This window comes from Brienomyrus brachyistius, chromosome 3 (assembly GCF_023856365.1).
Source record: "Brienomyrus brachyistius isolate T26 chromosome 3, BBRACH_0.4, whole genome shotgun sequence".
NCBI classification, from domain to species: domain Eukaryota; kingdom Metazoa; phylum Chordata; class Actinopteri; order Osteoglossiformes; family Mormyridae; genus Brienomyrus; species Brienomyrus brachyistius.
The window spans coordinates 31459064-31483482 of record NC_064535.1 but is presented as its reverse complement, the minus strand read 5'-3'; the positions used below and the strand labels follow the sequence as shown (position 1 = coordinate 31483482).

Here is a 24419-nt window from a genome sequence, read left to right as displayed (position 1 = left end):
ACTATTTGATCTGTATACTGCTAACAGTGATTCTTGCAGGGAACATTGCAAACTTAGTAGGCATATGTTAAAAATACTTCAAGTGAGAAGTAATGCAACACTGGCAATCAGTGTCCATCTTTAAAAAGAAACTAAACAAAAACATTCAATAGGATAAAATATTTCTTCCCTTGGTACCTCGTTGACAAACTCTTTTCCTTGATCTATTATGATTTTACAGCTGCAGAAACTTCATATGCAGACTTGGACTTCAAGGGCTCACCCACGACCCAGTTTATGAATAAATCTGTCATGGTTAAGACATATTTATTGCATCTTGCATGCCGTTTCACGAAGTGGGCCAATGAGGTCCAAGCCCAAAACTGTCCAGGGTTCTTTAACCTGTTGAAATAATATTTATTAGTAATATAAATAAACCAGTGTGCGCATGCGTTCGCAGACCGGGCAAGGATCATGCAAACGGGACTGAGGCATTTCTTCGTTTCATTTGAAGGAAGTAATCTAGCACACAGTTAACCATAAAGTGTAAATGCAGGTGCAATGAGACGCCGTAACGCTTTCTGAAATTATCATAATGCGCAAATTCCCAGTTTTGTCTTACAGTAGGGTGCCGAGCCTAAACTCAAAGAAGTTATTTAGATATACACTCAAAAAATACAAATGGGACCAGCGACTGCGACGCAGATGATATGCAACATCAATTTCACCCGTCGTTTCTCCATTTTACACAAGGTCAGTGGTTATATAAATTCCCACGTTTACATGATAGAAATTTATTTTGTCCTTAGGGATACAAGTACCTAGCCTGATTTATTGCCAATGAAGGCTTCCATATATGACAAACCACAAGATGCCACTGCCTGACCATGTCTGTTGAAATTAACTTAATTTAGAATTCCACTAGCCTTAGGAGGCTAGCGAGTTAATTTACAAGTTCTAGAGCACAGCACTGCTGTTTGCTAATCGTCGTATACTGACATTCAGTCACCAATTATTATATACCTTTTTTTATTGCATACTAATAGGCAATTTGCGCCGATCACCAAAGCAGCTTCTATGCTTGGAAAAATGCCAAGGATGGCGATAGGCTGGTATTTACAGTAAAAGTCTGTAAGCCTAGCGATGAACGTTCTTAAAATGTAAATATTTAAAATACACAGAATACAATCTCTCAGTCTATTTTGTTACAAATTCGCCTACATCTGATTTTTTTCCGTCCAGCAAAATACAAATTACGAAATGCTCAAAAGTAAATGAGTACGCATTTTAAATGCATTTAACTGAAATACTGCCCATCTCTGCCCATAAGGCAATTCCCAGAACACAGAACGTGCCACTTCTTTACAGTATCGTCGTTCAAGTTCTTCCAATCGATGGATCGATAGATTAAAATCTATTCTGCTTTGGATTCTAAATTGTACTGTGCTGCTATTTTCATTGACTTGGCCAAGGCCTTTGACTCTGTCAATCATAAACGTCTTATTGATAGGCTTCATGACACAGGCATCTCTGACAAATCCTTGTCTTGGTTTTCCAATTATCTTACTGATAGAGTGCAGTCCGTAAAATCGGAACTACTCCTTTCCCAGCCTCTCCCAGTCACCAATGGTGTCCCCGCAGGGATACTTGGACCTACACTTTTTTCTATTTATATTAATACTGTCGCTAATTCGGTTACAGAGTCATCTATCCATCTTTACGCTGATGATACAATTCTTTACTCTACATGTCCTTCCCCTGCTACAGTCTTGCAGCAACTCCAACCTAGTTTTAATAGTTTGTAACGGACTCTTTCCAGTTTGCACCTCCAGTTAAATACTTCCAAAACTAAAGTTATGTGGTTTGGTAAAAAAGGTCATATTCTACCAAGCTCTCCAGGTATCAGTTCCCTTGACGGGACACCACTGGATCAGATTACTGAATACAAATATCTGGGAATTTGGCTGGATAATACTTTATCTTTCTCAAAACACATTGACAATCTGAAGTCTAGGATCAAAGTAAAACTTGGGTTCCTTTATAGAATGCGTTCTGCATTCACATCATCTGCTAGGAAAACTCTGGTTCAAATGACAATCCTTCCCATGTTTGACTATGGTGATGTTATTTACAGATCAGCATCCAAAGGCCTGCTTCAGAAGCTTGAAGTTCTTTATCATTCTGCCATCCGGTTCATAACAAATACTCCTTTCAAAACCCATCATTGTACCCTGTATTCTTCTTTCAACTGGTCTTCATTGTACACCCGCCGTAAAATCCATTGGCTTATGATTATTTACAAAACTCTCCTTGGTTTTTCCCCTCCTTACTTACAGGAATTGTTACACTTTTCTACTTCTGTGTATAATACTCGATCTGCTAATCTGATTTTGTTGACAGTCCCTAAGGCTACTTCTGTACTTGGCCTGTTGTCTTTTCAGAACGCTGCTGCTAGAGACTGGAATGACCTGCAGAAAATGTTAAAACTGGATAATTTCATCCCTAAATCAGCTTTCCAATCTCGGATTTCAGCTCATTATAAAGACATGTGTCGCTGTTATTTAGACTAGCTGCTCCAACTCACTGCTGCTCTTTTCATTGCTGCTCTAACGTTCTTATTGTTTATATATTAGTTTATGACATTTTTCGTAAACATGCAACTTATTCACTGTTTCTTGCTTCATTTCTTTATTTATTTATTATTATTATTTTTTTTTTTTCTATTTTCTTTTTCGTAATTTTGTTTATATTGTATATATGTATCTTCCAGGCCACAGCTGTAAATAAGAAACATGTTCTTAATCTGTCTTGCCTGGTTAAATAAAGGTAAATGAAAAAAATGAAAAAAAAGTTTTCTGTCGCCTTTCCGGCAGTTCTTCGGTCTCTTTGCCTTGATTTGAACGATCTGAACCTATACAGAAGAAACTTACAGTAGATTCGGGGTTTTCTTGCTGCTGTTGTTATTCGTACCAGTGAATATTAAAAAATGCCCTAAATGTTATTACTTTTAAGTCCTTGCTAAAACAATTTTATGTTCTTTTAATTTTATTTTTTTGTCTATTTTTACTTTGTGTTTTATTTCTTATTTCATTTTATGTAAAGCACTTTGAGTTGACCTTTGTGTATGAAAATGTGCTGTACAAATAGACTTAATTTGACTGACTTGACATCTATATTCTTTTTCCCTGAGTGTTAGTCCTAGCCCTTGTTTATTTTTAATGGCTTAGCCACCTTTGTTATGACTCCTTGTCATCCTTTTGGTTAAAAATAAAGTTCCCCATTCCTCAGCTGCACGTGTGTTGTCATTTATAATGTCCCGACGTGACCCATGGTTTGTGTAGTTTACGTTCATGTTGTGCTTACTCTCTTTCCCTTGTGTGCATTTTATATTATACTACAGTATACAGCACTTTGGCAGTATTTTCAAACAACATGTTGATTCATTGTTAACATATAAATTTTCCTATATATTTGTGTTATTTTATGTAGATTTAAGTATTGCCAAAGAAAGCTTTAGGGATCAGTTCTAAAAATTTTTAAATAACTTGGCTGCGCTGGGCCAATTCCAAATTAGCTAATTAGGATATACGAGTAGATGGAATCACCCATTTGACAAATCTAGCTGGCCCCATCATACCAGTTAGTAAATTTTATGGAATGAGGGAAGACTAAATTTGCCCATCTGCCTTTCAACAGAACTCGTGATGTTAGATATTCAGCACAGTTGTACTATAAAAACTGCTTATCAAGCTGACTTTCTCCTTCTGCTACAGAGATTGTGTTGGATGTTATAAACCAGTCTCCCCCTTCTGGCCAAATGCAAACAGCTACAATAACAAGACCGTTCAAGCTGATTACATACACAAATATGTTCATACAGTACAGGTGTGGTGACCCCACAGCTTGGGGTCAGAATCCGAAAAAGGTGTCTGGGGTTGAACCAAAAATTGATTTTTGCAGGTCCATAACTTTGAAGTGCTTCCCCTGAGCTTAATTTTAGGTTAATTTTAGTTTCTGAAGGAGCAGGGAAAAGTATCCCTGGAGAGCAATTTTCAGCTCTCTAGCATGCTTAGAAATGAAGATATGGTCTCCTGAAAACCCTTACAAATTATATGCACGATTCGGGAGTGCAAAATAATTGCACCTAAATTTGAAAGGGCCATAAATTTGGACTGCATCAGAATTTTTCAATAAAACTTCAGTGTTAAGGATCAAAATACCAAGTTTTCATCAAAATGAGGAATGATGCCCATGGAACCTTTCTGGACATTGGTTTATTTGGCACGGACTGACCCAGTATCAAACGTTTTCCAGCAGAACATTGACCAGAGTGTCACACTGGCTCAGCCAGCTTGCCTTCTTTCCATAGTCCATCCTGGTGCCATCTCTTTCCCAGGTAAATGATGCACACTCACCAGGCTGTCTATATGATATAACAGAAAACATGACTCATCAGACCAGGCCACCTTATTCCATTGCTCCATCCGTTCTGACACTCATGTGTCCATTGTAGGTGCACCTGAAGGCCAGGCTCACAATCTCTGTTCTAATTCATCCCAAAGGTGTTTGATGGGGTTCAGTGGACAGAGGTCAGCATGGACACTCTGAGTGTTCTATGGCTATGCAGCCCCATATGCAGCAAGCTTTTCTATCATGTTAATGCTTAATATCAGAATACACAGGCTAGTCCTAGCTCCCCATACGCATCAGTGAGCCTTGGGCGCCCATTAACCCATCTCTGGTTCACTGGTTGGCCTTTTTAGGAGAGCTTTTCATATGTGCTGACTACTGCATACTGAAAACATCCCACAAGACCTGCCAGTTTTAAGATGCTCTAACCCAGTTCTTGCCATGACAACATGGCCCTTGTCAAAGTCAGATCCTTATGTTTGGCCATTTTTCTTGCTTCCAACACATCAAGAGCTTACATAATATACATTCACTTGTCACTTTATTAGGTACACTTGTTTGAATGTTCGTTGAAGCAAATATCTAATCAGTCAGTCATAGACTAAATGGACAAAAGACTTGGGACACCTGTCCATTACACCTATAGTTACTTATCCCATTCTAAATCCATAGGCATAAATATGAAGTTGGTCCCCACTTCGGAACTATAACATCTGCTACTCTTCTTCTGGGAAGGCTTTTCATAAGATTTTGGAGTGTGTCTGGGGGAATTTTTGCTCATTCATGCAGAAGAGCATTTGTGAGGTCATGCACCTGAAGGCCAGGCTCAAAATCTCTGTTCTAATTCATCCCAAAGGTGTTTGATGGGGTTCAGTTTAGGGCTCTGTGCGGGCCTGTCAAGTTCTTCCATGCCAAACTCAACCAGTCCGGTCATTATGGACCTTGTTTTGTGCACGGGGGCACAGTCATGCTGGAACAGAAAAGGGCCTTCCCCCACAAAGTTGGAAGCATGAAATTGTCCAAAATGTCTTGGAATACTGAAGCATTAAGGGTTCCCTTCACTTGAACTAAGGAGCCTAGCTCAACCCCTGAAAAACAGCCCCATACCATTATCCCTTCTCCACCACTTTACAGTTGGCACAATGCATTCTGGCAGGTAACATTCTCCTAGCATCCGCCAAACCCAGACTCATCCATTAGATTTCCAGACAGAGAAGTGTGAATCGTCACTCCACTGCTTTATAGTCCAGCATGGCATGCTTTACAATACTCCATCCGACGCTTGGCATTGGGCTTGGTGATTTGACGCTTGTATGCAGCTGCTCAGCCATGGAAACCCATTTCATGAAGCTCCTGGCACATAATTTTTGTGTTAATGCCAAAGCTAATGCCAGAGGAAGTTTGTAACTCTGCAGTTACAGAGACAACAAAGTGCTGGCAACTTTTACATACTATGCACCTCAGCACTTGGCAACCCCGCTCTGTTACTTTATGTGATCTGCCACTTCAGGCTTGAGTTTCTGTTGTTCCTAAATGCTTCTACTTTGTAATAACCCCACTTACACTTGACTATGGAATATCTAGTAGGGAAAAAAATTCAGGAACTGACTCATTGCAAAGGTGGTATCCTATGACAGTACCACGCTTACACTCATTGAGCTCTTTAGAATCGCCCATTCTTTCACAAATGTTTGTAAACCTGACTGCTTCATTAAAAGTGCATGATTTTATACACCTGTGGCAGTGGGTCTGAATGAAACACCTGAAACACTCTCTTGATTGCGATTGTTAATGTTTGGTGTTTGATGTATGTACTGCTTACTGTCATGACCCGTCTCGTCGGCTCCTCGTGTGTGCCACGCCCCCTGATTACCTACGTGTGCTTCCCTGATCGTCTCCAGCTTTGTCCATTTACTTTTATTGGTCCTGTCTTATTTAAGTCCTGGTCTTACCTGTTTGCCTTGTCTGTCATTGATGTCAGTCAGCGTTTGATGTTCCCCGCACCTAGTTTTTCCCAATTAAACCCTGGTTTTGTCCCAATCCTGACTGCCTGCTTGCTTTTCTGCCCACCTTCTTGCCCGAGTGATCACCCGCTCCCCAGCGATCGTGGCGAAACGTTTTTTTTTTGTAATTTTTAAAATCCCCATTTACTTTTGACTCCTCGTGGTCCTTTATTTTGTTGGTGTTTTTTAGTTCAGTTAATAAACCCTATTTGTCCTTTCAGCCGCAAGTGGGTCGTCCAACATTTCTGCCTGCACCATGGTTTGTTCTCACTCCTGAACCGCCTTGTTTCGTGACAGTATGTTGTAGAAATGTCCACCAGAGACTTGGCTCATATATAAAGAGAATATATTATTTTCTATTTAGACTAACACAATGTATGTAATCCAGGACTGCACACAATTTCCCCACTGTTCAAACAGAGCACACATACATCGACAAATGTGGATACAGTGTGGACAAATGAACAATTACTCAGGGCAACTCTATGGCCTTCGGGGGGTCAGAGAACTGCATAATTAAGAGATACTATTGTCTAAGACTTTGTAGAACATTATATCTCTACTTGTCACACCTGGGTCTAATTCAAAACAAAGCGATCCTCCCTGTCTCATAAGTTGAGGCTGGGAAGGATAGGGAGTACAAAAGAGAAAATATCTAAATATCTAACACCAATAAGTAATCTGAGGGGGGTTGCTTTCTTAATGTTAGCTGTTATGTGCCATAAGAGTTTTTGATATGTTTACAGGACACCTCAGTCTTCTGCCCCAAGCTCCACTCGCTAATTGCTGCTTCAGCCCGCCTTCCAGCTTCCGGCCACGCCCCTTCCACCCTCTGACCTCTGATCCTGGCCCTGTGTTCCGGTCCAGGATAAAGCCTGCTGAACACATCCAGCGGGAGCTCTGCTCATTGTTGGCTTGTTGTTGGTTGGATTGCGTTTTGATTGCTTGTGTATGACAGATTTTTGGTTTCCTGGTTTTTGACTTTTGTTTTGCCCTTTCTGTACCTTTGCTGTTGGTTTGATTGTCTTCTGGTTTTGATCTCTCGCTGTCCTCCTGACTACTCTCTGTGCCTCGCCCCTTTGGATACTGTGTTTCGGTTTTTGTGTCTCCTGTATGTTTGTGTCTGTTAGGTGTGTAGGAAGTGACTGCTGTTTTGTTTATGCGTTCGTCTGGTTCACAGTTGTTTTGGTAAGGGAGTCAGATTTAGTTTTGTCATTTTGTTTTCCTGTTTTCATTTCGTTTAGTATTAGCTTAATTTGGGACGTGTTCGTTAGTGCTGTTTTGTTTATTGTTTTGGCCGTGTCACTCCCGAAGTCTGTTGCCCTACTGTTTGTAAAAGAGTTTCTGAATAAATATAAAAAAATACAAAAAAGATCCCTTTGTGTCCCGTGTTCCCTTTTCCCATCCCCTGGTTGTCTCGTTTTCCCTCTCCTTTCCCTTTACCTTTCTGTCGGTCCTCAACCCTAGACTGAGGATCGTAACATAGAAAACTGAAAAATGCATCCCCTTGTTAACTTTATGCCCCCCCCATTCTGCCACAGAAAAGTGGTGTATGTGGTTAGTGCTAGATAAATTCCCAAACCTGTTGTATATATTTTCATCTGCATTCCCCTGCCTAAAGCAATTTTAAAACCACCTCCTGCCATGTGATTTGCGCTGGAGAGACCCAGCACAAGATGAGAGGAGAGGCACAAATTACTGCAAGAAGCTTTGCTTACCCCCCGCGACCCAGTAGGATAAGCGTTTTGGAAAATGGATGGATGAAATGGAAGCTTTGCTTATAACCTGAATGTATGAAGTGAAAATGGGACCAAGAAGAGGAAGACCTTCCTTTATATTAAAAAAAAACAGGCAAGAAAGTAGTTTGGATTTGGAGTATTTGATGTTTATTCAACATTAAATTAATTATATACAAGCGTATATGTCATCACAAATTAAATAGCCTACATTTGTACATCAAAATGAACTTCATTTTTGTTAATATATTATTTACACATTGGGTCAGTATAGTAATTTATAAAAATCAAAAGCACACGACAGAATAGTTTAGGGCAGAAACAAAAATCATGTACTACTGAACTTTCAGTAATTTTACACCTGTCACACATTGAAGATGCAAATAGCTACAATTTATTTAGATTAATAATTATTTAAATTGAGGAGTTTATGCAATTTAAAAAAATATATTAGTCTGTTACTGTACAAGTATTTTTTGAACAAAGATGGGTTCATAGCTCTTCAGACATTTCTACTCCCAAGTATTTTCCCCCAGTCCTCTCTAAAATGGTTACAACAAATAATGGCATATTACAACAAATAAATTATGTAATTTGCTGATTAGAATCTGGGAGATATGAAATAATTTCAGGATATGAATGGGATTATGGGACCAAATGAAATTGTTCTAGGTTTCTTTTTTCCCTCATGTACAGTGGAAACCACAAACAGTGATCATGGTTATAGTAATCAACCACTTTTGTGTATCAAAAAGCTTGGGACAGAATCATTCCTCTACAAATACTGTTTAAATTACTCACTTATAGTAATCAAATAGTCTGTATATAGTGTTCATTTTGGGTTTTTTTAAACATAACAACAGATGTAAAAAATTAAACTGCAGTAATTCTTTTTTTTTCTACTTCAATCGTCCCACTTTGCTTTGCAGTAACCCATCTGCTTCTGGCTAGGTACCTGAGACTAATGCAGTGTGCACTGAAAACATGACTGGAAAAAGAAAATCATTTTCTTTTAGTCACAAATATAGACTCATCAAAGCTTACGATAAACTGTCAAAAATGAGCCACCGAGATGCAGCAGCAAAATTACAATAAGATCTTTGAGACAATATAATGTTCTGAAAATGCTCTGTATAAATAAAATTGAATTGAATATTTGTGTACAGTACTGTACTGTCTTATAGCATATTTGAATTATACACAGTTTAGTAGTTTAATTTGTACAGTACTGTAATTTGTAAAGAGTTTGAAATACCTGTACTTTATGTTGAAATAAAATTAAGAAAATAAGACTTTTATTAACTTTTGTTCATATAGTAATTATACACATCAGTTAGATGCTAATCTGCCTGAGAAGTAAAGAAGAAAAAAATCCGTTCTAAGGATAATCCACATATAGTGATCGATTTCACCCAGACATACATGATCACTATATGCAGTTTCCACTGTATTTAGATATTTCACAGTTATGGTTCATATGTCATGCAATAATGTCCTTTGGAAGGTGTGCATTTTACTTCATGAAGATGCAGCCCAGCATGACAGTGCTGGTGATGAACCCTGCTATGTTCTGCAGGATCAGGAGAGTGATGGTTGTCAGGCAGTGCTCTGTGGTCATGAGGCCTCCAAACCCAATGCTCACCTGAACCTCGATGGAGAACAGGAGAGCTGATGTGAAAAACCTGCAGGTGAACTGGGAATGATGATAGGGAGGGATGAAGGATCTGTGTGATACAATGGCTAATAAAAGCAGAGGACACATTTCGTTGTTGCGCACTGTGTGGTGTGGGTTAACACTGATCACTAAATTCTAATAAATGTATTCATTAATTTCATTGTGCTTTCCAAACCAAAAAATGATATACTGTATATACCTGACATATATGTGTACTGTTACAGCCCAATGATGTATTCAGATGAAATATGGCTGCATACAATCAATGAAAAAAAAATTGACTTATTATTACTTAGACTATCAATATCTAGACAAGAGACAAGTTTCTCTTTGGAGCAGGGTCCCCTTCAGCACCACAGGATCTCACCAAGAACAACAAGTGTGTTGAACTACTCCATAAAGCCTCCTTCAGCACATCCCAAAGATGTTCAATGAGGTTAAGGTCACAACTCTGTGAAAATGATTCCTCATGCTTCCTGAACCACTGTTTGACAATTCTAACCCAATGAATCTTTTGATGATTGATGGAGATGTAACCTGGCCATTCAGTAGATTCAGGTACTCAGCTGACAATACTTTATTGCTGCATAACATTGCTGAACTGTAATAATGATCCAAACATTAAATCTTTGGTATTTGTTCATATAAATTCAAATGACAACTTTTTTTGACCGGGCAGTGTATTTTACATTGACTCTTTATTGAAATAAGTTTAACATATACATGATATAAAAACACAATCTCTGCAGCTTATGTCATCTTTTGAATTGTTCCAGGTGTTATCCCAAATGTGACTTTTGTGACATAGCAGGGAGCAGCTAATTCAGCGCCCGGGGTGCAGTACCTTGCTTAGGGTATCTCAGTGGTGCCTTGCTGGTCAGGGATTTGAACCTGCAATCTTTCAATTACAAGTGCACTTCCCTAACCATCAAGCCACTACTGCCCACAACAGGGATGGAACCTAAATTCACAAGTTCATTTCACAAGATGGAAACATAATGTTAATTGTGTCTGTGTTATGGCTAATGCTGGTCACAGTTAATATAGTGGGTAGTTTTGGAACATTTTGGCTTCCCAATAAAGTATCAGCATTTGGGAGACAGTTGTTGATAAGATCAAGGCTGTACTGTATGCCAGCTCTCTAATGCTGAACTCAGATATGCTGCTGAAAATTCTGTATTCATGAAGGCCCTAGTTTTCAGCGAGGCTGTATACTGCCTGAAACAGCCAGAGGTCCAGGAGGACCCCGCGGCTGGTGCCCTGGCGTTTCATACGGGACATATCCTGAGGGGGATTTCCCCATCAAATGATGCTTTCCTGACCAACGAGGTTCGGCTGAACTTACGGCAGTTCCGGAGTTGAGCGGCGGAAGCGAATAGGCAGCAGATCGCCCTAGATAGCCTTTAGATCCCAACCTCTCTGACTTGACTCAACCTCCGCTGACAACATCTGGCTGGAGGAAGAGGAAAAAGCGGAAAGATCGGAGACCTGAAGACGTGCCGACGATCTTCCTGGGGTCCGTCTCCATTATATTACCAATCATCACATTCAATCTTCCAGTTCACATCTAAAAACACAGAAAAGCCTAAATTAATGTAGCACTGTAACCGTTGATCTAAAGTGACAAATTAGTTTAGGTGTGTGTGTGTGTGTGAGTGTGTGTGCATGTGTGTGTGCGCGCGTGTGTGCGCGTGCACAGGCTCACAGCCTGTGACAGGGTGAGAGGGTCTAAGGTTACCCTTTATCACTGTAGTGGGAATTGATATTGGCAGCAGGACAGTCAGTGAAAATCTGCTAGAGTAAGTCAATACAGAACAAAGAACAAAGGTCCAATGTACCCTGCCCTGTACCATTCATGTAGTTACATAAACTCTTAGAAAGTAATATTAGTTAGTTCATTCCTATCCCTGAATAGAGTATACTAAATACAGATTAGCAATAAAAAAACAGAGTGCTCTCATCTCATAGGATTTAACTAATCTCGTAGGGAAAAAAATTGGTGAAATATAAAATGTATCCAGTAACACTTTACTTCAGAGGGAAATACATTGTAAGAACAAATACAGTAGCTACTTGACATAAAAGATGTCACAATTCATTAATGAACAAACATGACATCAATATTTCACTTCTGCTATTCATTATTTATTTATTCAGTAGATCCGTCAGTAGTTCACAAAGGCTCATAGAATTAACAGATATAGTAACAAATCTAGCAATTGTGTCTGTCCTGCCCATCATGTGTCTGCCTGACCCTCCTATCTCCACGCCAGCATGGCCCTAATGAGCCACACCTGTTGTTCATTGTACCCTCTTTAGTTTTATATGAGTGCCTGCCTGTCTAGTCAACCCCAGTCTGCTTATTGACGTCATCCATCCTGTTGCCTGTGCCCATCCCTGTGTTAGTTTTCCCGGATCTCCATTTAATCGGGCAGCAGCTCTGCCCTCTGACGTGCCGCAGCCAGTGCCCGCCATTCCACCCACAGTGTCTGAAACATCTGCTGCTGCTGTTGCTCCACCCACAGTGCCTGATTCTCCTACTGCTGCTACTATGTCCCCAGCACCTCTCCTGCTAGCTGCTTTGCCTGAGCCTCCAGACCCTCGGCAGTGAGAAGCCGCTCAGCCGCTTTGCTGGCAGAGCCTGCTGAAGTCACTTTGCCCATCGCTTGACCACAGTGAGATGCTGATCCACCCACTGGCTCTCTGCAGCTTGTTGCAGCTCAGCCTGCTGGCTGTCCAAAGCTTGCCACAAGTCCACTCTCAGCACCTCACTGCTCAGCCAGCTTCAGAACTCTGCCGAGGGGAAATCACTACATGTCCAGAGCCCTGCCCACGGGAGACCCTGGGAGACCCTTAAAATTTTGAGGGTTATTTTCCAGTCATTGAAATGACCTGGAAACTGATATAAATGGCCAAATGTCCTGGAAATAATCTTTCTTGTCCTGGAATTTTATTTCTGTTTTTGTTTTTTAATTTTTCTGTTTGAAATAGCTCACTGTTCGTAAGTCTAGATATAATGACCGCTGAGCTAGGTCGTGGCCTCTGCTGTGTAATGTTTCCATCTACTGAGACATGTATACGCAATGGGTTGTATTAAATTACATGCGTAATACGTCACGATTTGTACGTAGCGGCCATTTTATCAGGGAATATCAGAGACGTCCGTCACACAGATGCATAAATTTCTGTGTTTCTTTTCAATGTTAAACAAAATTTCATATAAACTGAATGTATAGTGAGTGCTCAGGACTATGAAAAGCTGTATTTTGTTCAGGCAAATGGGACTGAGGCATTTCTTTGTATCATTTGAAGGAAGTAATCTACCACACAGTTAACCATAAAGTGTAAATACAGGCGCAATAACGTGCCGTAACGCTTTCTTATATTATCATAATGGGTGAATTACCAACTTTGTCTTACAGTAGGTGCCGAACGTAAACTCAAAGAAGTTATTTAGATATACACAAAAAAATACAAACGGTACCAGCAACTGCAGATGATATGCAACGTCAAGTTCACCAGTCGGTTCTCCCTTTTACAAAAGCTCAGTGCCTATAAAAACTCTCACGGTTAGATCATAGAAATTTGATTTGTCTTTAGGAACAAAAGTAGCTAGCCTGATTTATCGCTAATGAAGGTTTCCATCCATCCATCCATCCATCTTCCAAACTGCTTATCCTACTGGGTCACGGGGGGTCCAGAGTCTATCCCGGAAGCAATGGGCACGAGGCAGGGAGGAGCTCTGCAGCAGCTGCCCAAAGGAAGACTGCATGCACTATGAAGGGGATGGGGGAAAGTCCTTAGGAGCCTTATCCCTGGAGAAGCCATTGGAGAGCCAATGCAGTCAGACCTGTTGGAGATCAGAAATGGCGTAATACCAAGGTATCACCTGCTACATGGCAACTCTCTGGTACTAATTTGAGGCAGCGTACCCATGTAGGGATATGTAACATCTTGTGTCTTTGGTGTGATGACTGTCTTCTCCTGCTGTCTGGGGAGCTTTGTAAACTTCTCATTTCATGGTGGCACTATCTGAGGTTGGCAGACTGGGGAATGATTAGATCTGTAGGTGGATACGCCTATTATTGGTCTGGTTGCTCTGATGGTTGTCATAATCAGGGAGTAGCTGTTGCTGTAGTGGATTAGCTCTTTCCAGTGATGTCACTCTTTTCAACGAGCATATTATGAGACTCAGGGTGTACTTACACTTGGCGATCTGTACTGTGCCCAAGCACGTTTGACTTCCAAAGTCCAGTTTGTTTGAGTAGTGTGATCTCCATATCATGCCCAGGTGCGGTACCCTTAACTGCACACTGGCCCACTTGGACTACTGGATTAGTCCGACTCAGTCAGAGTACAGATGTAGTGTAATCAGTAACCGTGCTCAGGTACAGAACACAGACAGGATATCAATGATGTGACTGATATATGCATGTGCACATCTACTCTATACATGAAATGAACCTGAAAGGAACGGATCAAGTAGACTGTACAGATCATATCTTTTTTTTTTTTTGCGAAACTGCATTGTGAAAAATTGTCTAAGGAGAGTATTGGAGGTGGGGGCTGAGAGGGATCACTATGGATATGATTTGTTATATGGATTTTGAGATTATTTTGAGATTATTAGCAAGAAAATGTCTCATCTTTGATTCATCAAGGTAACCTCTGGCAGTTATAACAGCAGAGAAAATTCAAGGCATTCATTCTACAAGGGACATATTGTTCTGTTTCATGGGATGAACGTTAATGAGGACAAATGAAGTTAAAGGACAACCTAAAATTTAATTAAGCCATCATCATACAACTAGTTAATAGGATGTCAGACATGAATTGTTACATACTCTTATCATGTTATAAAAGAAACTTGTTTTATTTGGCTTATATTTTCATTTATAGTTGTTCAGTCAACTTTCCAATGCTTATCAAGAATAATAAAATCTGCAGTTTATAACATAGGTGGTCAGGTCAAGGTGGGGAGCATGCGCTAATGCAGTGCGTTGCTGCACCCACCACACAGCAAAACTCCTCAGGATCCCAGCCGGTAATCCCCCAGGCAGATACACAGTCCAGTCCCACCCTCTGGAAACGGCCATGCACCATGTAATCTAGCACACAGTCCACATGTAGCATGCCTTTAACTTGACATGCACAGGGTAAATGTGCATAGAATGAGCATCACATAAATTCCTCAGCCTCTCACTCATCGTCAGTTGGCTTTTGAAGTCAGAGATGAAAATATTTAAATATTATTATGTATACATTGTTGCAACCTTTTGGTTTTATTAAAACACAAATTTTCACTATGCTGTCATGAACTCATTTTTTAAAATAATACATGATGTTTGCTTAGACTATTCATTAATATCTACTAGTTCTTTATGAGTAATTGTAAAATCTAATCTAGTGGATTACCTCTCTCTCCTCATGAACCTTTTGGCTCCTCAAGAAGGATATGGCTGGATAATGCTCCACAAATCTTTCCAGCATGAGAAACAGAAAGTTCCAGAATGTCTTCAGATCTACAGGGTGGGCCATTTATATGGATACACCTTTATAAAATGGGAATGGTTGGTGATATTAACTTCCTGTTTGTGGCACATTAGTATATGTGAGGGGGAAAACTTTTCAAGATGGGTGGTGACCATGGTGGCCATTTTTAAGTCGGCCATTTTGGATCCAACTTTTGTTTTTTCAATAGGAAGAGGGTTATGTGACACATCAAACTTATTGGGAATTTCACAAGAAAAACAATGGTGTGCTTGGTTTTAACATAACTTATTTTATTATTAGGGTCTCTCGAAAACCCTAATAAAAGCCTCCAGTCAAGATCAGTGAATCTTTATTCACCAAAAGATGCTCCAGAGCCACTGAACCCCATAACTCTGGCCAAATCCTAATCCAGTCCATGAAAGCAGCAGGAGCACGATGAAGGCTGCAAAGAAACTCTACCGATATTCGCAATTCTGCTTGATGAGATCCATCAGTGTCAGAATGTGGTCGATGGAAAACTTCTTAGGCATAAAATCAGTCTGGTCTGGTTGCTGGTATCAAGCTGTGCACTGTGACTCTTCTCAATAATATCCAGGGTACCCTGCAAGATGAACTACTGGACCTAAGCTGAAACTCCAGAGTAGAAATGACAAGTTTTTGGTCAGAATTCACAAACTGGGCACTCCTGTAGAGCCTGCAGTTCTGTAGGAGCCTTCAGCATCTGCCCACTAGGATGGGATCAATCTCCTTTGTCATACCACCAGTATTGGAGTTTAATGTGTGATGTGCACTGGAACCAGGATCCAGCAACCGGCATAATCTGACAAGACAAGCCAGTAATGCCTCATCATCACACCAGTTCCAACCACCAAGAGGACTGACCCCACTGGTTCTCTGGCATTTTGTCACACAGGCAAACAGGCTAAACAATTTCATAAATAAGTCAATGCCCTAAATGTGTAGAAATTAAGGCTAAAATAATTCATTTGCAATACAGGGTCTTCATTCCTGCAACAGCCCATCATTGTGATAATTTCCATAACATTTCACATTATACCATTATATGACACATCATCTGCATTAATATATTAGTAAAATAAAGTTGCACAAGGTGGGAGAATAGTTCATAGTATCTGAATAATTACCAAACTCAAATTTCTAAAACGAGAATACATTATAGGATTTCAAATTTTAAAGTAAAGCCTTTGTTATATTTTTCTTTGTGTTTGTTTCCTATTTGTTCAAGTGGCAGCATTAAAACTAAGTACTGATTTAAGGATTTTTTTCTAATGGAAAAATAAAAAAAAATGCCTCAATTTAAACTGGACCTTAAGAAACAAGAGGATCATATCTAATTGGGAGGATATGTAAAGTACATTTTGATCTAAGAAAACTCACAATAAATGCATGATAAAAAAATGTGACAATGGAATTATTGACAATGGAAAATGTATAACACGAGTACCTAGACTTAAAACTATAGACTGATGATGAATACAAGGCAGGGGTGCCCAAACAGTCGATCACGATCAATTGATTGCATTGCTAGTGTCCGTGCATTTGCGCTATTTTATTTTATTGCAGCTATTTTACAATGTGCAACTAATCATGCACTGTAAACATTTAAAACACAAATAAGTCAGAAGGCAAAAGATCGAAAACGTATCATTTTCATTCAGAGTGGGAAGAGGATTATTTTTGTTTACTCAAATTTGAAGTCCATATGTCTTATATGCAATGCAACCGCAGGTTTACCGAAGAAGGGCAATTTGGAGCGCATTTGTAAACGATGCACAAAAGCTATGAGACTGAGTTACCTGCTAAAACAGCCATACGCAGCTGAAAAGTGCGAGAATTGAAAAGTTAGCAGCACAGCAGTCAATTTTTGCCTAGCTGCATCTTCCCAGTGCCAGCTGTCCCACTAAGGTAGAGAGATACATTTATTTACACTTTTTCAATTTGGAAAATGAGCTGGATTTGTCTGGATTTGCTGCGTGCATGTTAACTATGCAGAAAGGCAATAGCTAGAGAGTAAAAGAGTAGTAGCTATGGCTTCCTGTTTCAACTGGTAGATCTCGGCACACCGGCCACTACAAAAATAGATCTTGAGTTAAAAAAGGTTGATATATGATATATGATATCAGTCCCTTTTCCAGCTGCAGCAGTGTATCAGAGGTCTTGGTTTTGGTCTCCCCTCTCATAGACCAAGCTTTTTCCAGGAGGACTAGTCATTATTCATGATGATTGTTGGACAGCGGAGTGATGCTAAACACATGGATCTTCAGATGGGTAGCAATTTGAAGGCACACACCTGTGCAGTAGCGTATCAGATCCACCAGGGACAAGAACTAGAAAAGGCCAGAAGAACAGGGATAAAGATATTAAGAAACTGTGATTTATTGGGGGGAAAAAGCTATTTAGCTATTATAGAGGACACTTTTTGTATCACTTTCCCATTTCTGGGATATTACAGCTGAACTCAAATTTTCAATTTAATCATACTGAAAAAAGGTTACTCACAAATGAAATCCAAAGAACAAGATACTCGTCTACAAAGCCACTGAAGTACTGATTGAGGAACAGGAGTCCAGGTCCAATAAAGGCAGTATCCTGAAGGTGAAGCTCACTTTTGGTCATGTGTGCCACCTGTAATGGAGAGGTATGATGTAGCAGTTGAAGACAGTTGTGTGGGACCATCAATGTGTGTTTGGATAATGGGAACATGCAGTCAATTACACGTTGTTCAAATAGGAGTTTACATTTATATGGAAGCTGTCCAATGAAAACCACTTCTGTCCACTTCTGACGATTGTGACTTATTACTATAAATGTTCATTCACCTCTGACTACTGATTGCATTTGACAAGTTGTTGACCAATAAAAACATATTTAAAATGTTTTATTGTAATCTATTTAACTAATATTTCTATTATATATCAGAAGTGTCCATCAAAACCACTTATATCCCACCCTTGTTTTTCACTTAGCATCAAGATCAAGATTTTGTCTCATGCTTCCTAAGGTATTATTATTATCATTCTTTAAATAAAAAAAACAATATTATAGCATTCTTGACTTTGCTCCTTGTTTCAGCATTGTAAAGTAGTTCTTTCATATAATTAAAGTAGCTCATGGAAGGGTCTTTTCAGCTCTGCTGGTATGACAAGGTGAACTGGCTGACTGGAAGTGCTGTGACAAAGAAAATCTACTGTTATCCATGCCTCTTGATGAAACCTTCTCAGGGAATGGGATGTGTTGTTTGGTCAAACATGGGTTTTAGGGATCTGGGTAAAGTGCAAAGAACATATGAATTCATGTGCAAGGTTAAGTTGTCTGGGCAGGGTCAGGGTTGAACATGCAATCAATGAAGGTCTTCGCATTCAGGTAGCAAAACATAAAGAAACAGTAGAAAAAAACAGGGCCTTCCTAATTGATGTGACTTCTGTGCTTGGCCATCAGGAGCTGGCATTCAGGGGTCATGATGAGAGTAGTGAATCAGCAAATTAGGGGAATTACAGGGAATTTACAGAAACATTAGCTAAATATGACTCTGTCTTGGCCACACAATTTCAGCCATCACCAGGTGGTATGTCCCACTCAATCCAAAATGACTTGATCTCTGCTCGCATAGCCACTGTTTCTGATATATTCAAAGGTGAAATTCAGACTGCTCCATTTTTTGCATGGCAGGTGGATGAAGCAACTGACATATTTTCCATGCCCAACCGTCTGTCATTGTTAGATTTGTGGATACTGCAGGCAAAATTCAGGAGCGCTTCATTCAATTTTTGGATGTGTAAGGTAGGAGAGATGCTCAGTCTATGTTTGAAGTTTTAAGGGAGAACATGCAGGGCTACCATTTTAGAGAAAAACTTATGGCACAAACCTACAACGGGGCTGCTGTTAGAGTAATAGCCCCTAGTGCAATATTTGTGCATTGCTATGCACACAGACTGAACCTGGCATTGTCCCAGGGTGCTAAACGATTGCCTGAATCAAGAATATTTTTTGCATGTCTCTTTGGATTTACCACATTTTTTTCCAAAGTCCACAAAAAGGATGTATTTTCTTGAGTCTGCAGGGTGTTCAATATGTACAGAAAAACTCCTACTTTATTGAATTTCATATCACATATAGTGAGCACTGTGGCAAACAATTATGATGGGTTCCTGCGGACTTTTGACAAGATTACCCAGGATGAGAGCATGGATGATGACACAAAAGGTGCTGCCAAAGGCTTCATAATGAAGCTGGAGGATTTTGAGTTTGTTTTCATGTTGTATACATATGAACAAATCTTCTCTGAGACAGATGTTGTCTTTGATATTTTCCAGCAAATGGCTATTCTTTAATGCACAAAAAAGAATCTTTCCTTGCTTTTACCGAGGAGGTCAGAGGAGGCTTATCAAGCAGTTTATGCAAAAGCAGCAAATCTCACATCAGAGATGAATGTGATGAACCTATTACTGTACATTACAGGATCCCCAGGACTGCTACAGAAATCTGTACATGACCATGCTAGACAATCTCATGGAGCAGATCTCTCAGCGTTTTTCAAATTTGGAAAGCATGAGCTTCTTAGAACTAGTCAATCCAGGTATATTTCATGAAATGAGACAAGTGTTTCCAGAGGAGGCATTTGAAAGTCTCCTAAAAAGTTATGGTCATTTCTTTGACTCAGGGAGACTGAGATCTTAACTTCAAGCACTATATTCAGATCATGACTTACAGGAGAGCAGGGGTAAGCTGTGTGATTTCTTGGTGTTTTTTAAAGATACAGTATGGAGTTGGATAGTGCAATGCCTCAGCTATACAAGCTGTTGTCGTTAGTGGCAACAATTGGCGCTACATCAGCAGGTGTAGAGAGGAGCTTCTCTTGTTTAACACGGGTCAAGTCATACACTCGCAACATAATGGGCCAAGATTGTTTGAGCAATCTTGCTCTCCTGGCCATTCAGAGGAAACTAGTTAAGTCCCTGGAAAATACAGCCAATTGGTACGACAGGGTTACAGACGATTTTATGAAAAAGGAACGGAGGTTTCATGTACAAATAACATAATAAATTTTATGATGTAGGCCTAATATGAGCTTCCCCTGTTTGAAAGACTAGCAGCCGCCACTGAACTTAGAATGAGGCACCAACCAATCATAGGTGATGATATATATGTATATATGTGTGTGTGTGTGTGTGTGTGTGTATAGTACACTTTACTATTAATTGCCATCTTGCTGCTAAAAACCAGTATCAGTCACAAATACCTGCAATAACACTATTTATTCAAATATCAATTACCGACAAGCACAGTTACTACTATCGACTGCACTGTATGTTGTCTTGGCTTGTATATTGCCCTTGTGTAGTCCTGTGTTTTTTCTGTCCTTTGTTGTACATCTTGTCCCTGGAGGAACAATATTTCCTTTCACTGTGTACTGTGTATATAACAAATAAACCTACTTGACTTGAATAATAGCTATTATTATTGTTGTTGTTGTTAATATACTGTGAAGATGGATTCATTTGTTAGTGTCATATAATGTGTACAGGCATACAGTATGTTTGCATTATTTTTTATATATTTCAAGGTTACAGTTTCAAAATAAATCTACCCCCAGCTGAAACCGCCCTTGACAATATTCCCCCACTTGCCAGTCTTGAGAACCTGAAAAAATATTTATGCCATGTATAGCCTACAATCCTGCAAAAGATGCAGGAAAAAATATGGCGAGGACTGAAAGAACTGGTACAAAGAAGAAAAAAACTCACCACTAGCTTGTTGGAGATCTTTGCAATGACAAGGCCAAATGTGAGGATGTAGAGACAAGGGTGGAGTTCAAATAGCTGACTAGAGGATTTCTTGAAAATAATAAAGGCCAGCGTGAGGATGAGACCAATATGGAGCCCGGGAGACAGTACACTGGTTCCCTGCAGAAAACACAGCTTTTGTCTAGTCATCTTGACAAAGAAATTCTTATCAAATAACCACTGTATTAACTGGAAATAAAGACAAGACCTTGCAAGGAGATATAAAAAAAGTTAATAAAGTGACTATGTACTGATGCAGAGAAAAACAGGGTTATGTTTAACACTGGGCAGTTGTATTTTTGCCAGGTCCTATGATGCTAACCATGTACCAGGAGCTGATTATGGGAAATGAGCTAAAAGATTATACATTAAACAAAAACATAGCAGTCCAAAGCAGTTCAACTAAATCAGCAAAACACCAGCATCAATTAACGTAATGCCATCTATACTGCGGTTAAAATCCCATTGCCAATCAAATCAGGAGTACTGGTAACTGACAGACACTTACTGCTACTGTGGATCCATTCTTGCCAACACCTCCACTTAGAATAACCTGGAAGTAGTTGAAGGTGGAGGACAGGAAACCACCAATTATGCCCAGGGTAGGAAGAGTGATTAGCTTCATGCCTAGAATGGGTAGCTAGAGCAAAACAGACATGCTAATTTGAAATGTAAAACCATTTCGCATGAGAATTACACTTGATATACAGATAATTATTATTATTGTTATTATTACAATTGTTCAATAATTATTCAGAACATTATATTTCTTCAACTGAAAAATCTAAAGGACTCCAGGGCTGTATGGACTGTGATCATCCATCCCTGACCAATGAGATAAAGACAATGTGATATAAATGGGCTTAATTATTTGTGTAGTACCTTTTTCTCCCATAAACCCACACCTCCAAATGCAGTCATTATATACATGATGGTGATGGCAATCTGGACCTCGGTCACATCCAGCCTAGGAAATTGTAAGCAGGGAATGGATTATAACTCTAATGCAGAGGTCTCCAAGTCCAGTCCTGGAGAGCTACTGTCCAGTAGATTTTCTATCATACCTGGCTTCTTATGAGCCACACCTGCTCTCAGGCAAATACCAGGAACAGGTGTGGCTCATCAGAGGCCAGGTAGGATAGAAAACCTACTGGATAGTAGCTCTCCAGGACCGGAGTTGGAGACCCCTGCTCTAGTGGGTTTAGACTGCTGACATCAGTTCAACACTCCAGGGTCAGGAATATATACTGATTTCAATTAGCACTCCTCCAGCATTAATACATGTACAAATGCCTAAAGGTGATGGGGAACACTTACAAGCCAAAGCGGAGTGTGCCGGACACATAGGTCTGCCAGTGTGCACAGAAGAACATGAACATGCCCACAAAGCCATAGAAGAACATCCAGTTAGGGTATATCCCCACTCCACAGGAAATGCATGATCCCACAGCAATAAACACTGCAGACAAAGCACAATACAAAATTCAGTTCGGGCAGCAGAATGCCTCATGAGAATTAATCCAAAGACCTTTGAATTATGAGTCTATGTTCAAGCCCATAATGTTGCCTCCTATCTGGATATGTGTTACGATAACAGGCAGCTCTTACAGTAAGGCCCCATACCTGTGGAAACAGCATCACACCCATGGTCAAAGAGCTCCCCGAGGGCCGAGCTGCTGTTAGTCCTCCGTGCCTGCTTCCCATCGATAGCATCCAGTGATTGGTAGATGAAAACACCCAGGGCGCTAAGGAGAAAGATCCATCCTGGACCCTGGGACACAGAAAAAAACCTATAAAAAGTTTGCATGGTCAGCACTGTTGCCAAGGATTAGCCCATGCTCACAAATGGGGGGGGGAGGGGTACTACATGCAACACAGTGTACACCATAATGAATAAGTTACTGTTTGTGTGATCAAAGTGGGCTTGCTGTCAATCCATTTCAGCTGTGGCATATGCCAGTGATGTATATATTACACAGATATACTAAATTCTACATTACACCACAATAACAGTGTTACCTTTGCCCCCCTGTCAGCCTGAACTCTACAGTAAGCTTTCCTGCACTGTCCTCTGAGTAGGACAAAAATATAACCACAGTCAAATAAACTGCCAGCAAGCCTTTCCGACCTGGACAAAGTTCATGTTAACTATCAAAAGATAACAGCTCTGAGAGTGCCCTGAAGGGACTATGACAATGAAAGAGATTCCTCAGAAAGGCAGTCACTGCTGCCATTTAGCCCAGGGCCATCTGGAACTTGTCGATCTAGAATTTGTGTGTCAAATGAATGCACCTTCATTTCTAATTCATTATTCGTGCAGATCACCTGATTTCTTCTAGGCTTTTATAACACTGTATGAGTAAAGATAGCAGTGGTAGAAACCATCCGGAGCAGATCACACAGCACTCATTTCAGGAGTAAAGTTCATGCCATTTAGTGCTTGACCTATCCCCCGAATACACGGACGACTAGAATATGTTTAAAATGTACACCCAGAGAAACAGAATACAAAATGTTGTCTCAATAAAACGAAACCGAAATATACAATTATTTTATCATTTAAGTCTCCATTCTAGAACCATAAATTAATATTGCGTATGTGTTAAATTTTAAAGACCTGACAGTTTAACTTACCTCCTCCGTTGCAGACGGACAGAAGTAGACTAGTATGACAGTCGTGATAATGTTAACAAGGAGGCCGGTGATGGTCAAGGTGTTAGGCGCAACCCAGGTGGGGATCCTCTCAATAAGCCAGTTCCAGAAGAGCTGGCAGGGTGCATCAAGCAAGGAGCGCCCGGCCGCGCTGTACCGGTGCCCATCCAGCCGCTTCAGCTGTTGCGGTGATAGCGGATTCGGCCAGAGCTGGAAATGCATCGAGACGACTTAACGCTACTCGCCGTCCTGAGCTTGTCTGATTAACTATGCAGATACGGCACAGAAAACACGATTATTTATACATCCGGATTACACACTCGATCACCGCATACCGGCAAGATACTGAGTACTCACTTCTGTCTAAGGGCAGGAAACTTGTGCCCGGAAACGAGACAAGTTGGGAAATTTAAATACAATGTGTATGTTCATTCAACTTGTACTGATTAAATAATATGCGCTCTTTATACATATAATATTTTTTCTCATTTGTACAAGTGCAATGAAATATTTAAACAGACTTAAACAATAAATAACGATAAAGAGCAGCTATCCACCCATCATCTGTACTTGTTTGTAAAGAAATAGTAAAGTGCATGCAGTATATATACAATGTGCAAAACACGTTCAATATACAACAACACATAAGTAGGACAACAAACAAGAG

At 40.0% G+C, this 24419-nt stretch overlaps 1 protein-coding gene and 1 long non-coding RNA gene across 4 annotated transcripts; one reads left to right on the top strand and one right to left on the bottom strand.

Annotated features, from left to right (window-relative positions):
- The first annotated feature begins 454 nt into the window (after positions 1-454).
- LOC125738066 (uncharacterized) lies at positions 455-3266 on the top strand. Its single transcript, XR_007396689.1, has 2 exons — positions 455-732; positions 2114-3266. It is a non-coding gene; the product is annotated as an uncharacterized LOC125738066 (long non-coding RNA).
- A 12303-nt stretch (positions 3267-15569) lies between these two features.
- On the bottom strand, positions 15570-24110 carry LOC125738051 (cholinephosphotransferase 1-like). Of its 3 annotated transcripts, none has more exons than XM_049006565.1 (8): positions 23735-24110; positions 22724-22871; positions 22418-22559; positions 21983-22067; positions 21609-21740; positions 21062-21220; positions 17817-17942; positions 15570-17644 (listed from the first exon to the last, which is right to left on the bottom strand). In XM_049006565.1, exons 1-8 carry the CDS (start codon positions 23972-23974, stop codon positions 17528-17530), a joined length of 1149 nt encoding a protein of 382 aa, XP_048862522.1. In that variant the 5' UTR covers positions 23975-24110; the 3' UTR covers positions 15570-17527. The 3 variants fall into 3 exon arrangements, with proteins under 3 accessions (XP_048862522.1, XP_048862523.1, XP_048862524.1); XM_049006566.1 differs by having other exon boundaries at positions 21062-21151; XM_049006567.1 differs by having other exon boundaries at positions 21609-21653.
- Positions 24111-24419: the final 309 nt, after the last annotated feature.